The sequence below is a fragment of the Rousettus aegyptiacus genome, unplaced genomic scaffold (genome assembly GCF_014176215.1).
Source record: "Rousettus aegyptiacus isolate mRouAeg1 unplaced genomic scaffold, mRouAeg1.p scaffold_m13_p_10, whole genome shotgun sequence".
Classification (NCBI taxonomy): domain Eukaryota; kingdom Metazoa; phylum Chordata; class Mammalia; order Chiroptera; family Pteropodidae; genus Rousettus; species Rousettus aegyptiacus.
The window spans coordinates 49,695,031-49,718,686 of NW_023416285.1; the positions used below are offsets into that span (position 1 = coordinate 49,695,031).

The window sequence follows — 23,656 nt, forward strand, 5'->3', positions numbered from 1 at the left end:
TATATATTTATATATTTCAGCAGCTTGCTTTTTTCACATAAAAATATGAGTGCCTTTTCATGACAGGATATTGATCTACTTTAAAAAAAGGCTATGCAGTGTCCCCCCGTATATATGTATGATAACTTGTTTAACCATTCTACAATTTTTAAACTTTTAAGTTCTTTCTAACATTTTATGATAAAAAATAATATGGTCATAAAAATTCTTACATACGTTTTTGTGTGATATTTAGTTTTATAAGATACTTAAAGGTGGAATTTCTAGACCAAAAGGTTTATCTATTATAAATTTGTAATTTAATAAAGTAAATACATTATTTATTGTCACAATTAAAAGTTAATCTAGTTTAATTTCAAGAAAAGGAAACAATTTACATTCCCACTAGTAGTATATGGAGAGGGCCCTTTTTCTCATATTCTCAATAATACAAGATTTTATCAGTCTTTTAACTTTTCATCAATTTGTAGAAAAAGTATCAATAGTCAACTACTAATAAAAAATGAGCTGAAGATAGCAGAGTCGAGCAGTGGAAGTGTGATGGGCCCACAGAAAGTGAGTGTGAAAATATTAATATCAGACAAAAGAAAGGCAAAAAGGGTTTTAAAGGGCAAAGTGATATTTTATTTTGGTAAGTTACCTTCTACCAAGAAAACAGCCATAAGCCTTCATATATTGTCATTATAATTGCCAGTGGCAATTCATATGATTTAATCTAATTACTTAGCTTAAAATGTATAATGCAAAGACTCATAAATATAAAAATAAATTGCTAAATCTGTACTTAACCATTTCACTATCACTTCAAGAAATTTTCTTTCAAAGATGAGCAGCTCAGGAAAAACAAATAAAGAAGATTTGAAAAACAATTAACAAGCTTGACCTACTAAATACAAGTAAGTAAAGTATCAATTTCTTTGCAAATTCTCATGTAGTATTTAGTACCTACCAGCACACACATGAGTATCTTAGATTTATTGAAAAAGTAAGTTGTCTGTGAATAGTGATTAACAGCAGTTTAGGTTATATCCTAGGGAAAAAGTATCCATAATAGGAGTAAACAAGAAAGGGCAGGATGTTTCAATCATGTTTTGCAAACAGAGAAAAGCCAGATGCCAGGAAAAATGCCTTGGCCTCCTGTGTGGCTTCAGCGAGGATCCCTTGTGCTGTCTCTGGAGGCTTGCTGCCTTGTCAGCATTCTATTTCTGGGTTAAGAAGCTCAGGCTTCTCAGACACGACTAGAGAAACACAGCCTCCTAATCTGGGAGCGTAAGAAGACTTAGAACACTGGACAGGAGGGAATGAATGGTGGAGAAACTGTCATCAGGAGCTGGCCCTGCATGTGAGGGAAATACCCGACTGTGCAGTCTCCCCTTGCAAATCCTCTTGAAGGCCTGATCTGAGGTTAAGGGGTGCCTACTGCCATGAGGTGGGGAACCCTGATTTGGCCAGGCTATGGATATCATCATTGCCATTCTAGGAGAAGGTATGGCAAACTAGGCCTGCACCTTATTTATTGGACTCTAGATCTGGAAGAAATCAGATCAGCCTGGGATCCCTCAGCCAACTCTGAAGACAGGATGGGTATCACACTTGTGTGTTAAAGTGGTTCCTGCTCTATTGTATTCCTTGGTAAAAAACACTGAAGGTAAGAGCTTTCTTTCTAGCCTGAATTATAGAAATGAGTGAGATCATGAGGGCCACAAACATGTTTTCACACGGGAAATAAATATAGGTTTAGTTAGGCGACCGAGGTCAGAGGAATCCCCTTTTTTATCTCACTGACTCACCCAGGGAGGGTCTTTGCTTGCACGTTTCAAGGTCTTCCAGTCCTGGGTAATGAATCTTCCTTCAATTTTGGGGGTTCACTTAGTGGAAAAGAAATACCTACATTTTTTTAGATGAATATGTCAGATATAGATGATGCTAAGTCAAACCCTAGAAGGACAAGAAGTCTCAGCCATTAGGTGTAGATGTGCTAGTTACTGAGACTCCAGCTCAGCTGGATACTCACCAGCAGGAGAAGCAGTTAGTCATTACCAAAAGGTGCAGAACAGTTCAACAATATGAGGCTACATCAAGGTAATTTTTCATGTTTGACCTTATGAAGTTTTCACTGTTTGAGTTTGTGCCCTGAGAATTATTTTATTTCTCCTTTCTATTCATTTTTCTTAGTGACTTTGAGAACGTTCTCTGCTGGTCTGTAGATGATGACACTTCTCTTAAGCCAGCTACACGTGGTATCTATTCATCAGAGTCACCTAATTTCTTATATGCAAAAGTATTTGAAAAATATAATTTACTGATGTTTAATTATAAAAGTTACAGTAGAACTATATAAATTAAAAATGAAAATTTCTCATGCAACCACATTAGATAATCATCATGAACAGTTTGGTAAATGCTCTTTGATTATACACTTATGATATATTTTTTATATAGATGAGATTACATGAATGAAGCATACTGTTCTGCAATTGGCTTTGGTTCCTGTAACCATGTATCTTGGGAATATATTTGTACTATTACATATAGACTCGCCTTGTTCTTTGTCATGGCCGATCATGGCTAAATACTATTCCATTGTTTTTTAATGTACCTTGATGTATTTTGTCAGTTCGGTACTGATCAATATTTAAAGTGCTTTTTATTTTAGGGGGAGGCAATTTTTAAGAGATTTCTGAGAATGTCACTTAAGAAGTTCCTCATCTATGTTTTTCAGGATAATGACAAACATTTGCAAAGTACTCTTCATATATAACCTTATTTCACTCTCATAATAACCCTGTAATGGAGTTACCATGATCCATGCACAACAGAAATACAGAGGAGGCCATGAAGTCCCAAAGCAAGGATCCTACACACCTATGCTTTACAGTGATAGCTGGATGCCTTTTCCCACTTTCCCATGATATAAAAAGCACATTTTTTCTTTCTTTGGGGACCCAGAGTTAGTTGCAAGTGGATATGCTGCCTGATGGGAGATTTTATTTCTTTCATTCGTAATGTTTGCTTCAAATCATTTATTGGCTCATGATAGTTACTACTTCTGCTGTAGCGGTGTCATATTTCTACCTTCAACACTTTTTATAGGGTAGATGATTTAACAAGGTTGTCTTATGCTACCACTGCATTCGAATTTATAAACTTATGAGGGACACGGCACCTGAAGGGTAAAAGAAGACTTACACAATTACAATTCTTGACCCAGCAATAATCAGTATCCGTCCCATTAATTTATGCCTGTCTTAGCTCAGGCTGCTATAACAAAATATCACTGACCGCGTGGCTTAGACAACCAACATTTACTCCTCACAGTTCTAGAGGCCGAATAGTCTAAGATCAAGGTGCCAGCAGATTTGCTTCTTGGTGAGACTCTCTTCCTAGCTTGTAGGTGGTCACCTTTTCACTGGGTCTTCACATGGGAGAGAGAAAGAGGGGAGGTAGACGGAGAGGGAGAGAGAAAATAAGATTACGCCTCCTTTTCTTGTAAGGATGCTAACCCCATCATGGGGCTCTACCTTCATGACCTCATCAAAACCTAATTATCTCCCAAAGACCCCACCTCCAAATACCATCATAATGGAGGCTAGGGCTTCAACCTGTGAGTTTTAGGGAAACACATTCAGTGCATAACAATGCTGCATTGAGACAGTATGCCTTCTACTGCTTCTGAAATTTGAGGGAGGGACGTGTTCTTACCCTAAGAAGAGTTAGAAAAAGATTCATTTTTGTGTATAAAAATAAATATGACATAATGTTTATTCAATATTTATTTAATTCTCTCCTATGTGTTAAGTACCATGTTAAGTCCTAGAGATAAAAATGATAAATTTTCTCACACACTGTCTTTGATCTCAAGGAACTCAAGTCTAATGGTAGACAGACAAAGCAGAAAATTCTAATAATGATGGAGATGTGAACAGGATATTCAGAAGCTCTGGGGCATGTCAAACTGGCTTCTTTAAGGAGTTTGGTGCCTAATGTTAGACTTAAGAAGTGAGTAAAGTTAGTCACATTTAGGGGAGTGGCATAGGAAGAAAATTCCAGGTAAGAGCAAAACACAAAGGTCATGGTAGTCAAAGAACAGAGTTTGATGAGAGGAGAGAAGAGAGATGAGGCTGGAAAAGTAGGCTTCTGGGAGGTATCTAATTGTGATACCTGGCATCTGAGGCATTCCAGTGAACATTTAGCAGGAAGCTGGGTATATGGGGCTAATATTTAGTGATGGCCTGTGATGAGGGTATAGATGTGAAGGATGGGAATGGGTAGTTGAAAATGTGAGGATTGATTAAATCATCTGGAGAGCATATATGTAGAGTGAAGAGAGGTCACATTTGAGACTAGACTACAAGTAAAAATCAGCATTTAAGGGATAGACAGAATGAGCTCAAGAAGGAGAGAGAGTAAATAGTTAGAGAGGCAGGAGCAAATACAAGGCAGTCTGGCATCATGGAAGCCCATGGAGTAGAATTATAATCAGAGTGTGACTTGTGGAGACAGATGGCTTGCTGTTCTGGCAAGGTAAGGACGGAAAAAATGAAGACATTGGAGACACTGACATGAAAGATTTTAATCAACTGTGAGGATGTTAAAAGTGATCTTAAGAGGAATTGAGGAGAATATATGTAGTTTACTCTTGAGGGAAATGTGGAAAAGAAAAGAGAGGTTGGGTTATAGCTAAAGGGATATAGGAAATCAAAGGATGAAGAAGAAGAAGAAGAAGAAGAAGAAGAAGAAGAAGAAGAAGGAGGAGGAGGAGGAGGAGGAGGAGGAGGAGGAGGAGGAGGAGGAGGAGGAGGAGGAGGAAGGAGAAAGAGGAGGAGAAGGAGGAGGAGGAGGAGGAGGAAGAATTGCTTTGAGAAGAGAAAAGACCTCAGTGTGTTTCTCGATTACAATGGAAAAGCCACTAGGAAGGTTGAAAACATAGGAGAGATATGAGATGAGAAGTGGAGGAAATTTTCAGGGGAGGAACGTTTCATACACTGAGCCTGGAGAGGTGGAGGAAGGTTACTCTCACACGATAATCTCACATTTTTTTATGATGTGAGAGACAAAGTTCACAGATAATTTTGTCCGCCTGAACTAATACTCTGCTTGAATATCTCTACTGTGGACTTCCCCTTTCTTTTGCCAGCGAACAATTCACTTTCCCTTGGACTTGCTATCTGTGTCCTGCACAAACATTGTACTTACACCATGGGAAGCGGCACCTCAACCCAACACCATTTTGCTTTCCAGAATGCAGAGAAAGGTATGTGTTTCCTACCTCTTGCACTAGCTCTGGGTACCCCAAAGCTCATCTTGCATAGGGAGGGACTTCTAGGATAGAAGCAGGAAACCATTATATTTGTCCTCAGGCAACTCTTGAAATTCAGCTTCTTCTACTTGTGATGTGACCAGCAGAAGGTTCAGCTGAATACCTTAGGACTTGGTGAAATAAATCTGACAATTAAAATTTACTCAAAGAGTCAGAATGTTCATTGGGGTTTATCTCAAGCTATACATGCACAAATAAGTGAAACAGGTTGGGCAAAAGGGGGTGAAAGAGCATTCATTTAGAGGATACAGCATGTTTGAAGGTCACAGGGTAGGAAGAAGCAAGGCATATTCAAGGAACTGAATGGTCCAAAGTGAATGCGTTGGAGGATAGCATCGCATGAGGCTGCTGAGGTAAGCATACCCCAGATGACTCAGGGTCTTCTAGGATTTCAAACTTTATCCTAATCAGGAGGTGGAATTGACAGGCTCCAATTGATTAGATGTATGGGGTGATGAAGAAGGATGGATGGAGAATGACCTCCAGGTTTCTGCTTAGCAAAAGTGGTCCGATGATACTTCCGATTACTGATGTAAAAATAATGGGGAAGAACCAAGTTTGAATGGAGGGAAGACAATGAGTTTATACTTGTTGGATGTGAGGCACCAATGAGACATGTGGGTGGAAGTGCTGAGTAGGCAGCTGTGTATTCAGATCTGGATTTGGGAGAGAGGTGAGGCTGGAGACGCATGCTTTTGGAAGGCATCGGAGTATAGGTGGTTGTTGGAGCCATGGGGATCACTGAAGTTGCCTAGAGTGAGGTTAAAGCCTGATCAAAGACCAGGGCCTAGGACAGAGCCATGAGTGACTCCAGTATTTAAGCATCAGGTAGAAGAGGATGAGCCAGTAAAGGAGGCCAAGTAGAAGCAGCTAGAGATGTGGGAGGAAGCGAGGGGAAATGGTCACAGCACCTTGTTTACATGGACCTGTGTATCTCCGTAAGTTTGCGACTTCCTTGCTTTCTAGTTTGGCAACATGTCCCACACTCATCTTGCATATTTTTGGACCCAGACCAGCGATGCGTATTTCTCCAGGGTGTGAGGTATTCTTTGCTACCAGGTTGATTATTGTTTCTATATCATTTTAGTGAACAGATCTAGAAAATATGTATTATTTAAAGAAAAAAAATCATAATGATCCATTTGTATTTAGGATCATAATATTTTTACCTAACAACCTTGATATGATGTTTATATCTCTTTTCTCTTTATTAAAAATCTTTTTTTTCCTCAAATGACATAAATATAGTATTATTCATCCTATTTTATAACATATAAATAATAGCTTCGGAGTGATAATAACAATACTATTAGAAACAATATGATTAGTGAACACTTTATAAGATTTCTTTGTAGTTCTTTTTCTTTGGGTATATCCACTAGAGATGTATAAATGCATGAACTCTCAAGTCATTTGAAATAATTCCTTTCTGCATGGTGAGTCCACCAGCTTATACACATATCCACTTGTTTAACTTTTGATTTTTATTTCTAGAGACTTATTTTTTTCATTTTTGATTTAAATTTGTCTTAAAATTTTGTAAAAAATTTAAACAATTCCTATAAGTAATTGGATTTACATAATTCCTGTAAGTGTGTTGCTATGTGACAAACTATCCCTAAACCTCATGGCTTAAGAGCCATTTTGTTCTGCTCATGATTTTGTGGGTCAAGAGTTTACTATGGGCCCATTTGAGTGGTCTGCCCCTATCCTCTGGGCAGCTGGGCTGGAGGCTCTACTTCAAAGACAGCTCTTCCCTCAGTATCTGGTGTCTTGGTGCCCCTTGTCCTCCCTCTCCCCATATGTTTGTCTTGTTCTTAAGAAGGGATTTTTAACAGCCAGGTGTATTTGTAACGGACACCCTAGGATTTAGCCTACACAAAGCAGGAGCAAGAGTAGCTCAAGTACATTGTATTGTGTTGCTGGGAAGGGAGGATGAGGTTTAGGATCTAAAACTATCCTGCACCTGACAGGGCCCACCCGTCTCAATTAAAGGGTAATCCATGCTCTGGATAGAGGACTGGGAGGGAAACGAAACAAAACAAACAAAAAACAAAAACAAAAACCAGAGAAACAGAGAAAGAGGCATTGCCTGCACCCCCTGCTCTAACCAGCTAAAGCAGGACAGAGGATATAAGTATATCCAATAAGTAGCACCTTACTCAAAATGCTTGAGACAAGATATTAGCCAACATTTTCACAGAAATTGATGGCCATGATCGTCCTCGGTGTTGCTTACACTTCAGTGCAAGTGAGAATCATGTATGGAGTTTATTAAACCTCCAGATTTCCAGGTTCCCTGTAAATATTCTGATGCTGTAGGTCTGGGGCGAGGTCCAGATATCTGTGTGTTTCCCATAAGTTCCTAGAGAGTCTGTAGTATTTCATTCACTATTCCGAACATGGATTTACAGAATTCAATTGGTAGAGCTTCAACCTCATGACTTAGCTCTTAGTAAGTACCTTCAATACTTAGAGTATGACACTTTTAGTCATAGAAAATATAATTCATCTTTGCTTAAATTCCTCCCAGATCCTCTTGTTCTACCCTACCATTGTCTTTCCTCTCAGGGAAATCAGTAAGAATTCTATTAGCTCCCTAATGCAAGCTAAATATATTAAATCAATCTGTCTACTGTTCACAAGGTTGACCTCCAGGCTTTCCTTTGTAAAGCAGCTTTATCTACAAATACTCCATTCATCACTGACAGCACATCCCGGCCTTGGAGCTTAAGAAGAATCTAGTTATTTGCGTGGACAGCTGTCCTCTTCTCTAGTAGCAGCACCTGATCACAGGTCCTAAAGCCTCTATGAAGAGTTAAACCTACTCATGCCATCTTGTGGTACATGGTCACCTGGCACAGGTTCTGGCAAAAGGAGAAGCCCAAAGGCTGCTCATGGTTTGATAATACAATCATGGAAGTACTGTGATGGGGATGTCAGAATATGGGGATGGCCAGCACAGGACCCAGCAAGCACTTATCACCACGTGACATTATAGTACCTAGCAATGTGTGTGTTTGTTTGTTGTTTGTTTCCCTCGTCGTCACCTGGTTCATACACTTTTCTAGGTGAGGACATTGAGGCCCAGGAAGGTGGCTCATCTGAGGCCACATGGCTAGTCAGGGCAGTTCCAGGTTCAGAATTCAAGTCTTCTGACATCCAGTCTATTGTTTCAGTATCAAAACGCCCTTCCCCCACTCCCCAGCGCAGCATTAACCTACTCTTTAAAAATGCCACATCCTTGGGATCTTTTCAGTCTTCATATCATTCTCAGAATCCCAGCAGTCCAATCTTTTCATTTCTACACATATAAATGTCTTCATCAAAAAGTGGAAATTCCAATAACCCTCCTATTGGTTATATTAACATAACCATGAGGCCATAATGAAGGTGGTGTAGAAGGCAGGAATAGCGAAAAAGAGTACCCCCGCAGTGAGAAGTTGAATTTTCCTGCCGGTAGCAATGGGTGGTGCTTTCCCCACCATTTTGTCCCCACGTTATAGTTGGAAGGGTACCCCTCAACTCCCCCCAGGCTGAGGGGGCTCCAGCTCACAGGCTTGCTTCTCCATCGGTGTCACAGCTTTCAAGGCAGCGGCCCTAATCCAGAAATGGTACCGGCGCTACATGGCACGCCTGGAGATGAGGCGGCAGTGCACCTGGAGCATCTTCCAGTCTATCGAGTATGCTGGGCAGCAAGACCAGGTCAAGGTATGGTGGCATGTGGGGCGGGGCTGCCTCCGGCTCTGCCTTCCCTGGACAGCAAGGCCCAGGTGCCCAGACGGTGTAGCTGATCTGGACCACTCCTGGTTCTCTTCCCACTTACCTCTGAAGCCAAGTCTTCTTGGGTTCTTCTACAGCTCCATGACTTCTTCAGCTACCTTGTGGATCACTTCACACCCAGCAGTCACAACGAGAGTGAGTATGAACTGCCACAGGGTATGTCTTCCTGCCTTAGGGTCAATGATCTGGGGGTGAGGTGGGGGGCAACGCACAGGGAGTGAAAATGTGAATCTAGCGAGGGCCAGGAATGAGCGAGGAGGACGATGACAAATATCTGGCAGAGCAGGTTTGTATTCTGGGTTCTCTGTGAAGCACGCCTAGATGCAAGAGTTTCAGTACAAGTTTATTTGTTAAATACAAGAAACAGAGGGGGTGTGAGGAAGACGTGGGAAGGGATTCAGGAACTGGAAGGCAGCCAAGACATGGTGGGCTACTAAGCCAGCAACTCACATGCCTGAGAGATAGTGCAAAACAGGTCCCTCAGAATGATCAGAATGATCTCTCCTGAAGGCAGAGGGAACTTGAGTCCTTATATGTCGGCTCCTGAGAGTCATTGTTTGAAGGCTGTTGGGAGGGGCAGATGGGAAGGTTTGCTAATCCCCAGCATTTTGGGCTTAGGGAGCAGGACTCTGTATGGACCCAGAAAAAAAAAAAAAAAAAAAGCCCTCAGGCTACAGATGCAGAGGCAGGCAGCTGGAAACTGCCTGGAGGGCACTGAAAGATCTGAAGCGTCTGCCACATTCTCCAAGCGCACCATAAATGCCTGGGAACTTTTTTTTTCCACCATAGCTTTTCCCTTTCCTTCTTACAAACCTAGGCCTCTGCATTTCCATCCTTTCTACATCCGACAAATCTATATCTTTTAAAATAAAAGTGGAATAGAATTAACATAAGAACATAACCTTTCCTCCTGCCTATCCTAATCCATTGTCATTCGCCCCTTTCCTTTCTCCTCTCCTGTGCCGGAGCCAATGCCAGGTCCCAGTTCAAGTACAGTCCAGGGAAGAAATCTGCATTGCCTATGGACTGCACATCTCTGATCATAATCTGGCCCACCTTTTCTGTCCTGACTAGGGGACTTCTTGAACCGCATGTTTACTGAGGAAAGAGTTCCCCGGGACTCTGAGTTGGAGAAATTCAGTGACTATGAATCCATAGAGGTGCCAGATAATTACACAGGGCCACACCTCTCCTTCCCACTCCTTCCTGACCATGCAACTGCCCTGGTGGAAGCTTTCAGACTGAAGCAAGTAAGTTCAGCCCGGAACCTGAGTCATTATCAACTCCATGTCAGGTGTGGAGGGAGAACAGACCAGCACAGAAGGAATGGCCCTGGGTTTAGGATGTTCTTGTCATGGGTACGCTAGAGAGATTCCATTCCCTCTTTGCTTCTCTAGGACCTGTGGCTGATTGGCCGCTTTTTATGCACTGAAAACTTCTCTTCCTAGTCATGTAATCCTGCAGATAATTATTAAGCATGGCTATATGCAGGCACTGTTCTGGGCACTGGGGATACACCATCCCCTGCCCTCATGGGGCTGACATTCTAGTGGGGAGACAGACAAGAAATAATAAATAACAAGTAAGGAAATTATATATTATATTAAAAGGTGATAAGAGCTGTGCCAAAGAATAAACTAAATTCTAGGTGGGAGAGATGGCAGTTTTATAGAGTGGTCTGGAAAGGTGTCACTGAAAAGGTGATTTCTGAGCACAGGTTGAAAGTGGTGAGGGAACATGCCGTGTGGACATCTGAGGAAAATCATTCCAGGCAGGGGGAACAAATGGAAAGGCCCTGACGCAGTGCCTTGCCTGGACTGCTCAGGGACCTCAGGAAGGCCATCGTGACTGGAGAGGAGGGAGCTAGGGAAGAGCATTAGGAGATGGAGGCGGGGGGCAGGAGTAGACTTTTATTCTTCTGAAAGAGATAGGGAGCCATTGGGCACAAGAATGATATCATCTGGCTTGCTTTTTAAAATTATCATTCTGTTTGCTGAATAGAGTATAGGGAGCAAGGGCCAAAGCAGGGAGACAGTTAAGAAACTACTGCAATTGTCCTGACAAAAGATGAGAGTGTCTTGAAACCCTAGTGGTAGAGGCAGAGGTAGCAAGAAGTGGTCAGATTCTGGCTCTATGCCAGATTCCAATCTTTCCCCTCTTTTATATGAATATAATTCACTGCAGGAGGAGTTGGGATGGTTTTTCCAGTAAGGTCAGGATCACTCAGTACCATCAACATGCATGTGCGTATTCACACTTCACTGAAACAACCATGTGTTTCTCCGTAGCTAAAGGCAAAGGAGACTTTCATAGAGTGCATAGGAAAGAGGAAATGGGTCCAATATTTGGGGGACAGTGAAAAGCAGAAACAAGGGTAGAAGATGGGTAGAAAAGAAAGGATCCATGCATAAGGTCCTGGGGCAGTCTACTAAGGCCACTTTTGGGGTTGGTGATGGGGTCATTACCTGTAAATGTGAGGTCCATCTCCCATCAGGAATACCAGTGTTGTTTTGTTCCCTTCCTCCTCTTCTTCCTAGTAGCAGCTCCATGCTCGCTATGTCTTGAATCTTTTGCATGAGACCAGGAAACACCTGGTACAACTGCCAAACATCAACCGGGTCTCAACCTGTTACAGCGAGGAGATCACAGTGTGTGGTAAGAGCTGGTTAGAAATGGCTTTACAAGCCAGACCCAAACAAGAAAGTCTGCTGTGATAAGGGAGGAGGAAAGGTGGGACTTGGAGGAGGGGTGATGGCAACGTGGGCGGCCAAGTTCCCTCCACACTAATTCACTTCACACTTACTAAAAATAGAGGCGGTACAGTAAAGGAGGACAGTGGGGTGCAAGGGACCACCCTCTGCCTTATTTTCTCAAGCAATTCATATATGAGTTCCCAAACTCGTGCTCTCCATTAGAACAAAATCCCTGCAAATAGCCAGACCCTCCCTCGTTGGAAGACAGTTTATAGATTGTTACTTGAGAGAGCCCTGATGCCTAGTGAAGTATTGCTTCCATCACATATATTCTCCCAGACAGAAATCCTGTTAATGATGATTTTCTCCATCTCCTTATGTTTTCAGTGATGTTTTAACATCCATTATAGATCGATGCCTCACACTTTAACTTAGGAGAGGCAGACTAGTACATCAAGGATTGTAAAATGTCACTTCTAGGCCACATGCAGATAGGTCTAGTTTGCCCTAAAATGGTCTTAAATTTTTAAAATTAGTTTCCAACATTTGAAAATAGAAGGATTTCATATTAAAATCCAGATTTCCAACTTTTCTTGAAAAATCTCGTGAGACTGGCCAGCCCTTCGGTGAGTTGCAGTTCCCTACATTGGATGAGGCAAAACCTCTGCCATTCTCAGCTGGGTCTGCAGCCTGGCACTATTCTGTCCCATCTTTGCTTCAATAAGAATATAGGTTATTTACTATTTATTACAATTATGCAAGAAAAGCAACATGCTTTCTGCTTTCAATATTAACTATCCTTGCAGCAAGGGAAATGAATATTTATCCCTATCTTACATACAGAAAAATGAGTAATCATAAGTTTTTCAACTTTGTTAGTCTGTTCTGAGTATTTTCCTTTTTATAGTAAAACTGAGAAACAATGGTAAGGACCAATCAAAAATGATATTCTTTCTCTGTCTTTGTTAGGAGATTTACATGGCCAGTTGGATGACTTGATATTTATATTTTATAAGGTAAGAATGTTCAATTTAAGTTCCTGTCTTACTCTTAGGTTTAATTTAGAAGTTTAAATATATTATCTATTAACAGAAGCTTAAGTATTGCTTGGATTTAAAAAATATTAAAGATATGTAGTATATTTATACATAAAATATTAAAATACATAATAGCAAATATATAAAAGCCAACACTGCATTATATTCTAGTATATTTTTATAAACTACTTTAAAAATACATAATCTGAGGTTAATAAAGAGAAGGAATCTTTATTTAGCAATTGATTTTTTTCAAAATAAAGAAAATTACTTATTATCAAAGCAATTGAAAGTGATTTTCATATCCATTTTTAGTTATAAAATATAGAGCCTTTAACAACATGTAAGAATATTCTATTAATTTAATAGAACTATACATATTACATTTCCCCAAGCATTTTGCCATGTATTGTCTTGTTTAATCCTGAGGAATCTATGGCAGCTGTTATTGCTAATTAAAGACAGTGAGGCCAGAACTTAAAACTGGTCTTTGGATCACAAGTTCAGTGCCCTTTACATGTACCACATGGCAACACTCTGGCTTTGTATAAAGCATTTATTTCGATGAGCGTGTCATGACCTCAGACTGGCTGGAAAAATAACATAAGACCAATAAAAATATTTCTGTCTTTTACTGACATTTCATATATGGAAGAGAACCAGAAAGCTCAGAACTGGTGTTAGATCTGAGGCAACTGTCAAATGCGCATTGGCTTAACCTGATTTCCTACTCTCTCTCTCACCGCCTCCTCCTGGACTTGTCTCTTCCCTGGGAAGAATGGCCTCCCGTCCCCAGAAAGGGCCTACGTGTTCAATGGTGACTTTGTCGATAGAGGCAAGGATTCAGTAGAGATCCTGATGGTTCTTTTTGCCTTCATGTTGGTTTACCCAAAAGAGTTCCATCTTAACCGAGGAAACCACGAGGACCATATGGTGAACTTACGGTACAAACCAAAACGGGCTTGGGTATCTGATATTCACTTGCTGCAATTGTTAAAAGATATTTTGTCAGAACTTCTTATTTGTTAGATGCCTTTTAAAAGTAGTTTTCCAATTTTACAAAATACACAGTATATAACATTTTAAAAGATTTTAAAAATTTACACGTATCCTACCATTCGAATAAAACCATTAATTTTTTTCAAATATTGTACTCTATCATATAAACAATAAAAGTTCACTATTGAAAAAGTAAGAAATATGGATAAGCAAAAAGAAGAAAATTAAAATATAATTTTTCTACCTAGAGATAATGTTGTAATTGTAAACATTTTGGAGATTAGTCTCTTTTCTATATAGTTAAGTATATGTATATAGAACATGCATTCTTATAATAATGCAATCAAGCCATAAACATTATTACTAAATATGATATCTATTTTTGCTTCTAAATCTAGATATGGCTTCACAAAGGAAGTGATGCATAAATATAAGGTACGTTGCCTATAAAAGTAAAAGTTTCTCTCAGTTCAGAAAAGTTGAGTGATTATTTGAAACTTAATATCTTGTTCATATCATTTTTCAGGCACATGGCAAGAAAATACTAAAAATACTGCAAGATGTTTTTTGTTGGCTTCCATTGGCCACTCTGGTTGATGAGAAAGTCCTGATTCTTCATGGTGGAGTGTCAGACATGACTGACCTGGAGCTTTTGTCTAAACTAGACAGGCACAAGGTACTGACTGAATAATGAAATAGTGCAAATTTCACAATAATGTATAGTTTAAATGCCAGTATAAAATAAATATCATCTCACATGCTGGCTCCAGTTGACTTAATAAGGACTGTTAAGAGAAGCCATTAAATCATCAAAAAGAGAAACTATTGAGAATCCACAGCTAAGCTCAGGAGCAAGTATGCTGTGAAAAATTAGTGATGTCTGTCATGGATGTGACCGTGGGGAGTAGCAGCTAGTGTCATTTGTTTGTCATCTCTGATCTAGATAATTCTGGGCAGTTGGAGTAGAGAAGCCTAAGATACCATTCAAGTGTATCAAGTGATTAAAAGAAAACAGTTCTGCTACCTATAGTTATGTGAACTTGAACAAGTTGCTTAACTTATTGTAACCTCATTTTCTAAATTTATACCATAGAGATATAAATAACTATATCATAGATGTTGTGAGGATTAAACAAAAATATATGCGCATGTGCCTTACAAAATTTGTACTCAATAAGTGGACATAGTATTAACTACATCTGGCGGAAGTGGCAGAAAACTTCAGATACAATGGCTAAATGTTTATTTCTTTCTCAAGTAAATAAAAGCAGGAGGCAAGCAGTCCAGGGCTGGTATGGTAACATCACAAAGGGACCCAGGTTCCTGCTCTCTTGTTGCTGCACCATGTTGCATCGTGGCCCAGCATGGGTACTTGAGCTCCAGCCATCATGACTCCATTCTAACCAGCATGAATTAGAGAGTAGCAGAAAGGCATGTTTCTTTCCTTTAAGGAAATTTGTTTGTACATGCAATTTCTATTCATGTTTCTGTTCAGAACTCTATCATATGTCCACACTTACCTAAAAGGCAGGTTGGAAAGTATATCCTTTATTCCAGGTGGTATCTGTAATAATCTGAGTTCTTATTACTAAGGAAGAAGGATAGACAGATGTTGGGGTAGCAGCATTGCCTTAGTCTGCCTCTGTGGCTCCCCAGATTTCGTTCGATGCATGCCTTTCTTTTCACACATAGAATCATGCTCATCTCCTCCCCAAGAGAGTTGACACTCAAGTCTCATTCAACACTTGGATCCAGCTCAAAGTCTGAGATTTCTGGATTCAAATCCTATCTATCAGGTGGCTATGGTCCCTGTGGTCTGATGACTAAAAGACAAATTATGTGTCTCTGTACACCCATGTTCAATGTTGGAAGGGGAAAATGTTAATTCCTTGCCAGAGGTGGAGGAGGAGAGGCCTGCAAAACTCATTGTAAAATCCCTGATACAATCTTTACAATCTCAACCCCTTCATGTTCTTGATGGAGAGCTAGGGTCCTAGGGGACCCAAAACTAGCTCTCAGCATTTCCTTAGTCAATTCTGCATGTCACCTGGTACCTCTTCCCACCCTACCCCACTCCCATTCAAACATTTCTATTTAGCTACATCCATATCTGGAGGTAGAGGCAGCAAATCACAATAGAACAGATTATTTTATGGGAAGAATTACATTTAATTATGTAAACATAGGAGCAGTAGGAACTTTTAGAAAATGTTAGAGGACAGTTTGTTTTCTGTAGCTTAGCAAAAAGATTTTCAACAGTTGGTTTGCAAAGCTCTGGGGAGGGCTGATGTTGTGATCGGTACAGATTCCAGGGACCACTTGGGAGGGAAGCACAAAGAAAATTGGGCTCTGGGGCCAGTTACCTGGATTCAGTCCTGGTACAGCCTTGGGGGCTCTGTGCCTCAGTTTTCTTATCTGAACTGTAAATGAGGGTGCTATCTCATAGCGGTGGGAGGGCTAATCAGTTAATTCATGTAAAGCTATAACTGAAGACCCTGTCTCATAGAGGTGGCCTCAAGGTTAGTCAGGTAGTTCATGTAAAGTGCCCAGAATAGCTCCTCTTTGGAAAAGGGATCAATTTATATTAACAATATTATTTTCCTTAAGAATCAAAATTAAAGATGCCTCCTGGAGCAGATAATAACATCCTTAAAATAAAGTCCCCTGTGGGTTGAAAGGGGCTGGGACTGATGGTCTGGCCTGTGCTGTGAGTTGGCAATGAGAAGACCAGGAGTGGTTGGGAGTCCGTTCACATTTTGTGGCCTTTTACTCTCTATCCCCAGGGCTGGAACTGCTCAGAAAATAATCAGCACTTGTCCAATGTTAGAGAATAATCTCTGTTCCACACTGTTCACTCTGGATTCCTCTTCAAACATCATTCAGGTTCTGCCGATCCTTTAGCATCCTTATTTGTTCTTGCCCTAAGCCAGTTCACACCAAAACGTGGTTTTATTATATCACGATCCTTATAGCTATTTGCAGAAAGTTCTTGTTACTTGCTTATGCACGTCCACAGAGTTCCCATTGTGAACCAGGCCTTTATCAGTGACATCCTTGTGGAAGTTTTGTCCCTCAATTCGCCCTGTGGCCCTCAGGTGTACTGTGAACGGCTGCTCCATGCCACAGCTCTGCTCTGTGGCCTGACTCCTCCCCTTCCTGTGGTCAGAATTCTTTATTCTTGTGTCCACTGTATTCTCAGTCAGGTCACAGTACAATGATGACTCTGAGTCAGTGAGAGGGACCATACTCAGTCTCTCTTCCCTCTTAGGTCCAGGCTGAAAAGAGATGCCTCTTCCCCTCCCCCGTCCTTCCTCAACAAGTGAAATAACAGGTTAGACAGCACTTCCTGTAAAATGCCATCCCACAGCAAGTGTCCAGATTTCCTTATTCCAACAGCTCTCAAACTCAAGCTGCATTTCTCCTTTCATTTAGTATCTGTGGAACAACAGAAAAGTCAATAAGGGCTCACCTTCCTGAGAGAGAGGTGCCCTTTCTCATCCTTGTCTAAAAATCACTAGGCTCCCAGAGAGAAATAATGACGTAAGTTAGAATTGATCAAATTATCTGTGGTGAAGGACCAGGTTTTATAAATTTCCAATTTGTCACAGATCGATACTTTTGTAAAATACAACATATATGGATTACTAGAAAAATTAAATTCAAACAAAAAACACAAGCCGACTGATCGTGTGATGGAATGTCATAGCAATATCAAATGGCTATGAAAGTTTCTAAAGGTTTACTCTCAAGCGCCTGTCTCATTCCGGGCCTGGACTAACCCTCCACACACAGACCAGCAGTCGTCTGCGGACCCCAGTGTGAGCAGCGCTGACCTGATACCAAAGTGCTAACTCAAAAAGGCCCTTCGGTTTCATTCTGTTCTCTGTGTGTTTTCTGGGCCTTTTTAGATTGTTTCCACTTTGAGGTGCAAAACGAGAAAGGAGAACGGGAAGCAGGCGGAGGAGAAGGGAAAAGCCAAGCAGACGAGCTCGGAAGGAAGACCCTCCCCGTGGTTTCTCCCCCAGAGCCACTCCCTTCCCTCTTCACCCCTTCGCCTCAGCTCCCACAAGGCGCAGAAAGCCGGCCGCTCCTCCAGCGTTCCCTGCAGCAGCCCCCTCGAGCCCAGAGAGCTCTCCCGCAAGGTGCGGCGCTCGGTGGACCTGGAGCTGGAGAGATGCCGGCAGCAAGCAGGTTTCACCGTGATCAAGGAGAAGGAGGAGCTCTGGACCGTGGCGCCAGAGGCGGACTCAGCGGAAGCTGGGGAGCTGCTGGAGCCCACTCTGGAGGAATGGAGGCAGGTGAGTGTGGCCAGGTGCCGCTTGCTAGAACGTAGCTGCCATCAGAGGCACTAGAAATTTAAAAAAAAAAAAAAAGATTAAATCTCTGTCCATGTAAATTCAAGATATTTTCTTTTTGCCTCTCTTTCTCTCTACCTGGGGTTAAAACACCCCAGAAAGATATTAATATTTGCCTAATGACTCATGTGTTTTAGAGTTTTATAAAAGGCGAGATGATGTAGCAGGTGGGCTCTATTGCCTGAGTCAACTTGGTTGAGTGACCTAGCATCATTGGGATAATTAAGATGTTTGTTTGTTGTTTGTTTGTTTTAATATGTCAGAAAGATCGTTACTGTGGCTCTAGCCCAAAAGGGCTATCTCAGTAGCCTCTGTTCTTCCTCATTAACAGGCAACTTAAGTCTTTTCCAAAATCTTCAGAACTCTGTCACATGACTACCCTCAGCTGCAAGGGAGACTGGGAAAGCAAATATTTAGCTAGGTATATTGCCGCCCTGAACACCCAACCAGAGTTCTCTTAGCAAGGTAGAAAGAGAATGGATATTGGGTGGGCACTCACAGTGTTTACTCTGGTTGCAAGATGGAGGGCACATTTCATGGGGGGCAAGACACCTTAAAAGACTGTTGTAATCCAAGTGAGGATGATGAAGGTAATCTCATGTAGTAGTATTAATAGAACTGTGTGACCTTGCTGGTACTCAACAATTTTGATCTATAAAAATGGCAATTGCATCCGATAAACACAAGAATTATTTAAGAGGTAAAATTAGCAGAACTTGCTAATTGATTGGATGGAGGTTAATGAGAAAGAGGCAGAGTTGCAGTGAGCTCAGGCTAGGAACCTCAGAATGATAGATGGTGAGTTCGGGTTATTGATGTGTGTTATCTCAATATGGACTTCGACATCCATTTAGAACTGACATTTTAAATTTTAAGTCTCTCCTTTTGCAAAACATGACTCATTAATAAATGCTAGTGTTTACAAATTGAATGCATTTTTTCTTTAAAAATACTTTTAGAAAGTATAATTTGGTGTTGACAACCAAAATGCACCCAACTATTTCATGTCGGTATATTTCACTGTGTAAGACTGACAGTCAGTGTTTTCCTTAGTAGTGACAATAGAGTTGAATCTGAATTGCTAAAAAAAAAAGAAAAAAAAAAAAGAATTGTTCAGCTCCTCTGCAAATTCTTTTAAAAATTCTGAAATTACTTTAAGAAATAAAATGTCCAATTGCGCTTTCCAAAGACCTGGAGCCTTATAAATGCTGCATAGGAGAGACTCTGTTGTCAGTCCCAGCACTTTTGCCTTCTCTTTGGGGAAAATGTCCAGGAACTTAGAGTACCAGTGCTGACTGAAGGGCACTGGCGTGATCAAAGCTCCTGCCAGAGCAGCTCTCTTTTTATGTTTTGCATATTAAACTTTCAAGTCAGATTTATTTTTAAGAAAGTGGGTATATGCTTGTCAAACGATATGCACATACGTATGCTCATTTTGTAAATAAAATATTCAAAAACCTCCGAAGTCCAAAATATAAATGAATGTCAAATATTGACTGCATGGAAATTTATTTACTTATTTTTATTTAAATGTTTTCATCTTCCTCTTTCTGCTCCTCCTGTTTCTCTTCTTCTTCCTCTTTTCTTAGGAATCACTCTGAATGAGTGTCTATCTAGTTTTGAGGAAAGAAATTATCTCTTGGTTTCTCCAGGTTGTAGATATACTGTGGAGTGATCCCATGGCTCAGGAGGGCTGCAAGGCCAACACCGTTCGAGGAGGAGGCTGTTATTTTGGGCCAAATGTGACAGAACAATTGCTACAGAAATACAACCTGCAATTCCTGATCCGCTCACACGAGTGCAAACCTGAAGGCTATGAATTCTGCCACAGCCGCAAGGTGAGTGGACCTTCTACAGTAGCACGGGAGTGGTTCCTCCCCGGCCTGGATGAGCTGAGGCTCTCCTCACAATCAATTGTGCCTTGTATTTGTTATCCACTTGCTCAAAGTAACTAGGTCCTTTACAGTCATTTATCCTTGACTTTTATAATCTCTTTAAAACTCACAATTTGATCGAGACCCCAATGTATTGACAATTAAAACATTCTTCATAGAGCAACTCAGGAGGTGCAACACTCTGTAGGGAACTGCTTTGAGGTCTCACACTGGCTAATAACTGATTTGCCTGCTACTTGTAATGGCTATCCCAGTTTATGAGACCCAGCATACGTCTAAGTTGACTCAATGAAGTGTTTCCTATGGCCCTTGCTATTTTTACTTGGAATAAAAATGTGAAGAAAACATGTTGTGGATGTTCTATCAGGATTCAAGTTTTTATTACTTGAATCACTTGCCCTACAAGCATTAATGACTTTTAAAAAAAACCCATAACTGATGTTAAAGAGGAATAGCAGCCCCTAAACTAGGGTTGGGCCCTCTAGGATTGAAGGTAAAGAGTTCATCAGTGAATCTGAGTGCCTGTCTCTCTTCTCTTTTTATTTAGGTGTTAACCATCTTTTCTGCCTCCAACTACTATGAAGTTGGCAGTAACAGAGGGGCCTATGTCAAGCTGGGGCCAGCCCTGACCCCACACATTGTGCAGTATCAAGCTAACAAGGCGACCCACATGCTAACCATGAGGCAAAGGCAAGACTTGTCAATGAATGATTTTCAGAAATACAGAATTATAGTGCTTATAGAAACTTTGAAGTGTCAAGTGTTACACATTTATCCAAATTCTAAGTGAGAAATCAGAATATAGGTCTGTCAGAAATAAGGTTTAGAATAAACACGATAGCAGGAGTCCCTTCCTTTTTCATACACAAAAATCTCTACCTACCACCTGCCCAAATTTGCTTCCTGCATCTTGGGTGAAGTCATAGCCCAGGCCACCAAGTCTTTCTTGGGTCATCCTTCTGTCCTCTCTAACCCTTAAAGAGTTTCTGCTACCCCACAAACTCCACAAAAGGTTCTGTCACTATCTGGGGATCTGGCAGACGAATTTCAGTGCACGCCTTTGTTAACAATGCCCCTTCCCTCCTGGGAAGAAAATATATAATATTACTTAAATGACTTCTGTTGAGATGATTCTAAGTTCATGTCTTAGTTGAGAGCATACTAAGTGCTATTATAAAGTAAACATACATATACCTACATATATATAGTCTCACAATGAACTTATGAAATATGTTGTGTTACTAATTTTGGTTTTATAGATGAGACCTTTAAGTAACAGAGGTTAAATCAGCTGGCCCAAGGTCACACAGCTAATAAGCTGTGAAAGTTGTCCTTGACCCAGGCAGTCATATGTCAGAACTTAAACACTTAACAATTATGCAATACAGCCTCCCACTGTATATAAGCTACTAACAGATACAGTTTTAGTGGTACTAAACAAAGTTGTTAAATTATCAGATGAACTAAATTAGAAATCAAAACAAAGTTAACATAAATCCAATGGAAAGAACACATTAATATTTAGCATCTGCCTGTGTGAGTACTATATTTTAAATCACTATATTTTGAGTGCATTATTTTAAATCACTCTTGAGTTATTAAATACTCAAGTTATTAAAAAATCAAGGCTAGCATTACCCAAAAAGAAATATTATGCAAAAATTTAAACTTACCAAGTGATAGTCAAAACTTTTGGGTAGTAAAATCATCAGTGGAGCTTTATTTTAAAGAATCAGCCATCTGAGCTTCACTATAACTCTATCAAATTAGAGTCTCCAGCGTTGGGCCCCGGGTACCTGAAATGCCATAATTCATATGATTTTGGTGTTATCACTGCAAAAGGAGTTACAGTAGAGAATCATATAATATATGTTTTAATAACATCATTGAAAATCACTCAGCTCTTTGAAATAATCATTGATTGCTTCCACCCAAGTACACCACCACTTAATTTATCCAGAGGTCACTTGTGTGACAACTTTAATTATCTGGACCACAATGGAGTATTTACAAGGAAGGGGGAAATGTCTCTGACCAACTATAATCAATGTCTTAATGTCCATAAACTCAAGATCATGTGTTTTTCTTAGAGGAACCCTCACTCAGAATCCATTTACTTTTTGTTTAAATCCACATCTCACAATAATAGTTTAACCAGCCTGGAATCTACCTGTCAAGATCGATTCCTGGCCCCATCTCTTATTAGCTATGTGACCTTGGGTTAGTTACTTATTCTTTAATGGGCATAATAGTTGGACCTACTTCAGAAGGTGTTGGAGGATTAATGAGACGATCCATGCAGAGCTCTGCATTTAGTAAGTGCTCAATATGTGCTGCTTGACATAGGGACGGAGAGCCTTGTACATCCAGATAGCTCCCAAGAGTGTTGCCATACTGTATCCCTGCATGATAGTAATCGATGGCTACAGTCGACCAGAAAACAATTTAAATGCTTTGGCAAAATGAGGATTCATAAACTTTTGAGGGTCTCAGCCCTCTTTTAGCCCCTGGTGAAACAACAAACTTTCTAGGGGCCTGTGGAGCCCATTAAGGACTATTATGCTAAACACTTAAAACTGCAAGGAAGATTTTTAGCAAACATGATTAAAATTGTGTGTGTGTGTATTTTACTTTTAGCACTTGAAAAGATAGGTTATCTGATGATCATTTATAGAATGGTTCGTTCTTAAATGAGACCAGACAAATTAGTATTTACCTTTCATCTCTTTAATATCTTATTTATTCAATTACACATATTTATTGAACACTTACTTTGAGCTAAGCGCTGTGCCCATCATTACTCTTTTGACCCAATAAGAGTGAGGAAACTAAATTAATGTTATTTTGTTATTTATAAATCTTACCTTGTGACTGACTGACTGTTTAACATAATAATAAATTACAGAGAAAGCATGATTTTGATAACAGATACCATTTGTTGAGTGCTTTCTATATGCCAGACTTTCTTCTAGATGCTTTAAATGAATTTACTCATTTATTCATCATAATAATCCTGAGGTAGCTACCATTTGTATCCCTTCTTTGCAGATGGGGAAACTAAGGTACAGTGCAGTTACGTAACTTTACTATAAAGATGCTCTTTCTAGAACTTCTGCTCTAACCACCATTCCATACTGGGAAGGGCAGCAGCAGTCCGCAGACTGATCCTGCTTGTGCACAGCAGGGAAAAGGAGGGGAGCACTGGGGAGCGATAAGACATCAAGCTCTTCTCTCAAAAACTGAGCCCTGAGGAGGCCGAGACATTTAGAAATGGGTGAAATGTAGTGAAAACTTGTGACTATTTCTTCTATAGTAATTAAAAAAAAAAAAATGTTCCTTTTCTTCTTCTGTCCCAGGATTAGCAGAGTAGAGGAGTCAGCTCTAAGAGCTCTGCGGGAAAAGTTATTTGCTCATTCCTCAGATCTTCTTAATGAATTTAAGAAGCATGATAAAGGAAAAACTGGTAAGACTAACCCAGTGAAATATTCACAGGGGAAGGAAGCTGGCCAAAAAACCTTTGTCTCACAGTAGTCAGCAAATATTTGTTGAATGAACAAAGACCAAAAGACTTCTT

At 40.3% G+C, this 23,656-nt stretch overlaps 1 protein-coding gene across 2 annotated transcripts in view; it reads left to right on the top strand.

Annotated features, from left to right (window-relative positions):
• The first annotated feature begins 12 nt into the window (after positions 1-12).
• The window catches only part of PPEF2 (protein phosphatase with EF-hand domain 2), a 29,384-nt gene continuing 5,740 nt past the window's right edge, over positions 13-23,656 (top strand). The window contains exons 1-14 of one of the 2 annotated variants that reach the window (XM_016156003.2): positions 13-1,648; positions 5,138-5,254; positions 8,904-9,031; positions 9,181-9,238; positions 10,178-10,353; positions 11,644-11,758; positions 12,766-12,812; positions 13,611-13,777; positions 14,231-14,267; positions 14,359-14,508; positions 17,741-18,130; positions 19,840-20,025; positions 20,630-20,772; positions 23,439-23,545. In XM_016156003.2, the coding sequence (XP_016011489.2) occupies positions 5,200-5,254; positions 8,904-9,031; positions 9,181-9,238; positions 10,178-10,353; positions 11,644-11,758; positions 12,766-12,812; positions 13,611-13,777; positions 14,231-14,267; positions 14,359-14,508; positions 17,741-18,130; positions 19,840-20,025; positions 20,630-20,772; positions 23,439-23,545 (1,759 nt within the window). In that variant the 5' untranslated portion in view covers positions 13-1,648; positions 5,138-5,199. Of the gene's footprint in view, positions 1,649-5,103; positions 5,255-8,903; positions 9,032-9,180; positions 9,239-10,177; positions 10,354-11,643; positions 11,759-12,765; positions 12,813-13,610; positions 13,778-14,230; positions 14,268-14,358; positions 14,509-17,740; positions 18,131-19,839; positions 20,026-20,629; positions 20,773-23,438; positions 23,546-23,656 lie in introns of those variants that run through there. The other variant, XM_036227837.1, reaches the window with a different exon arrangement.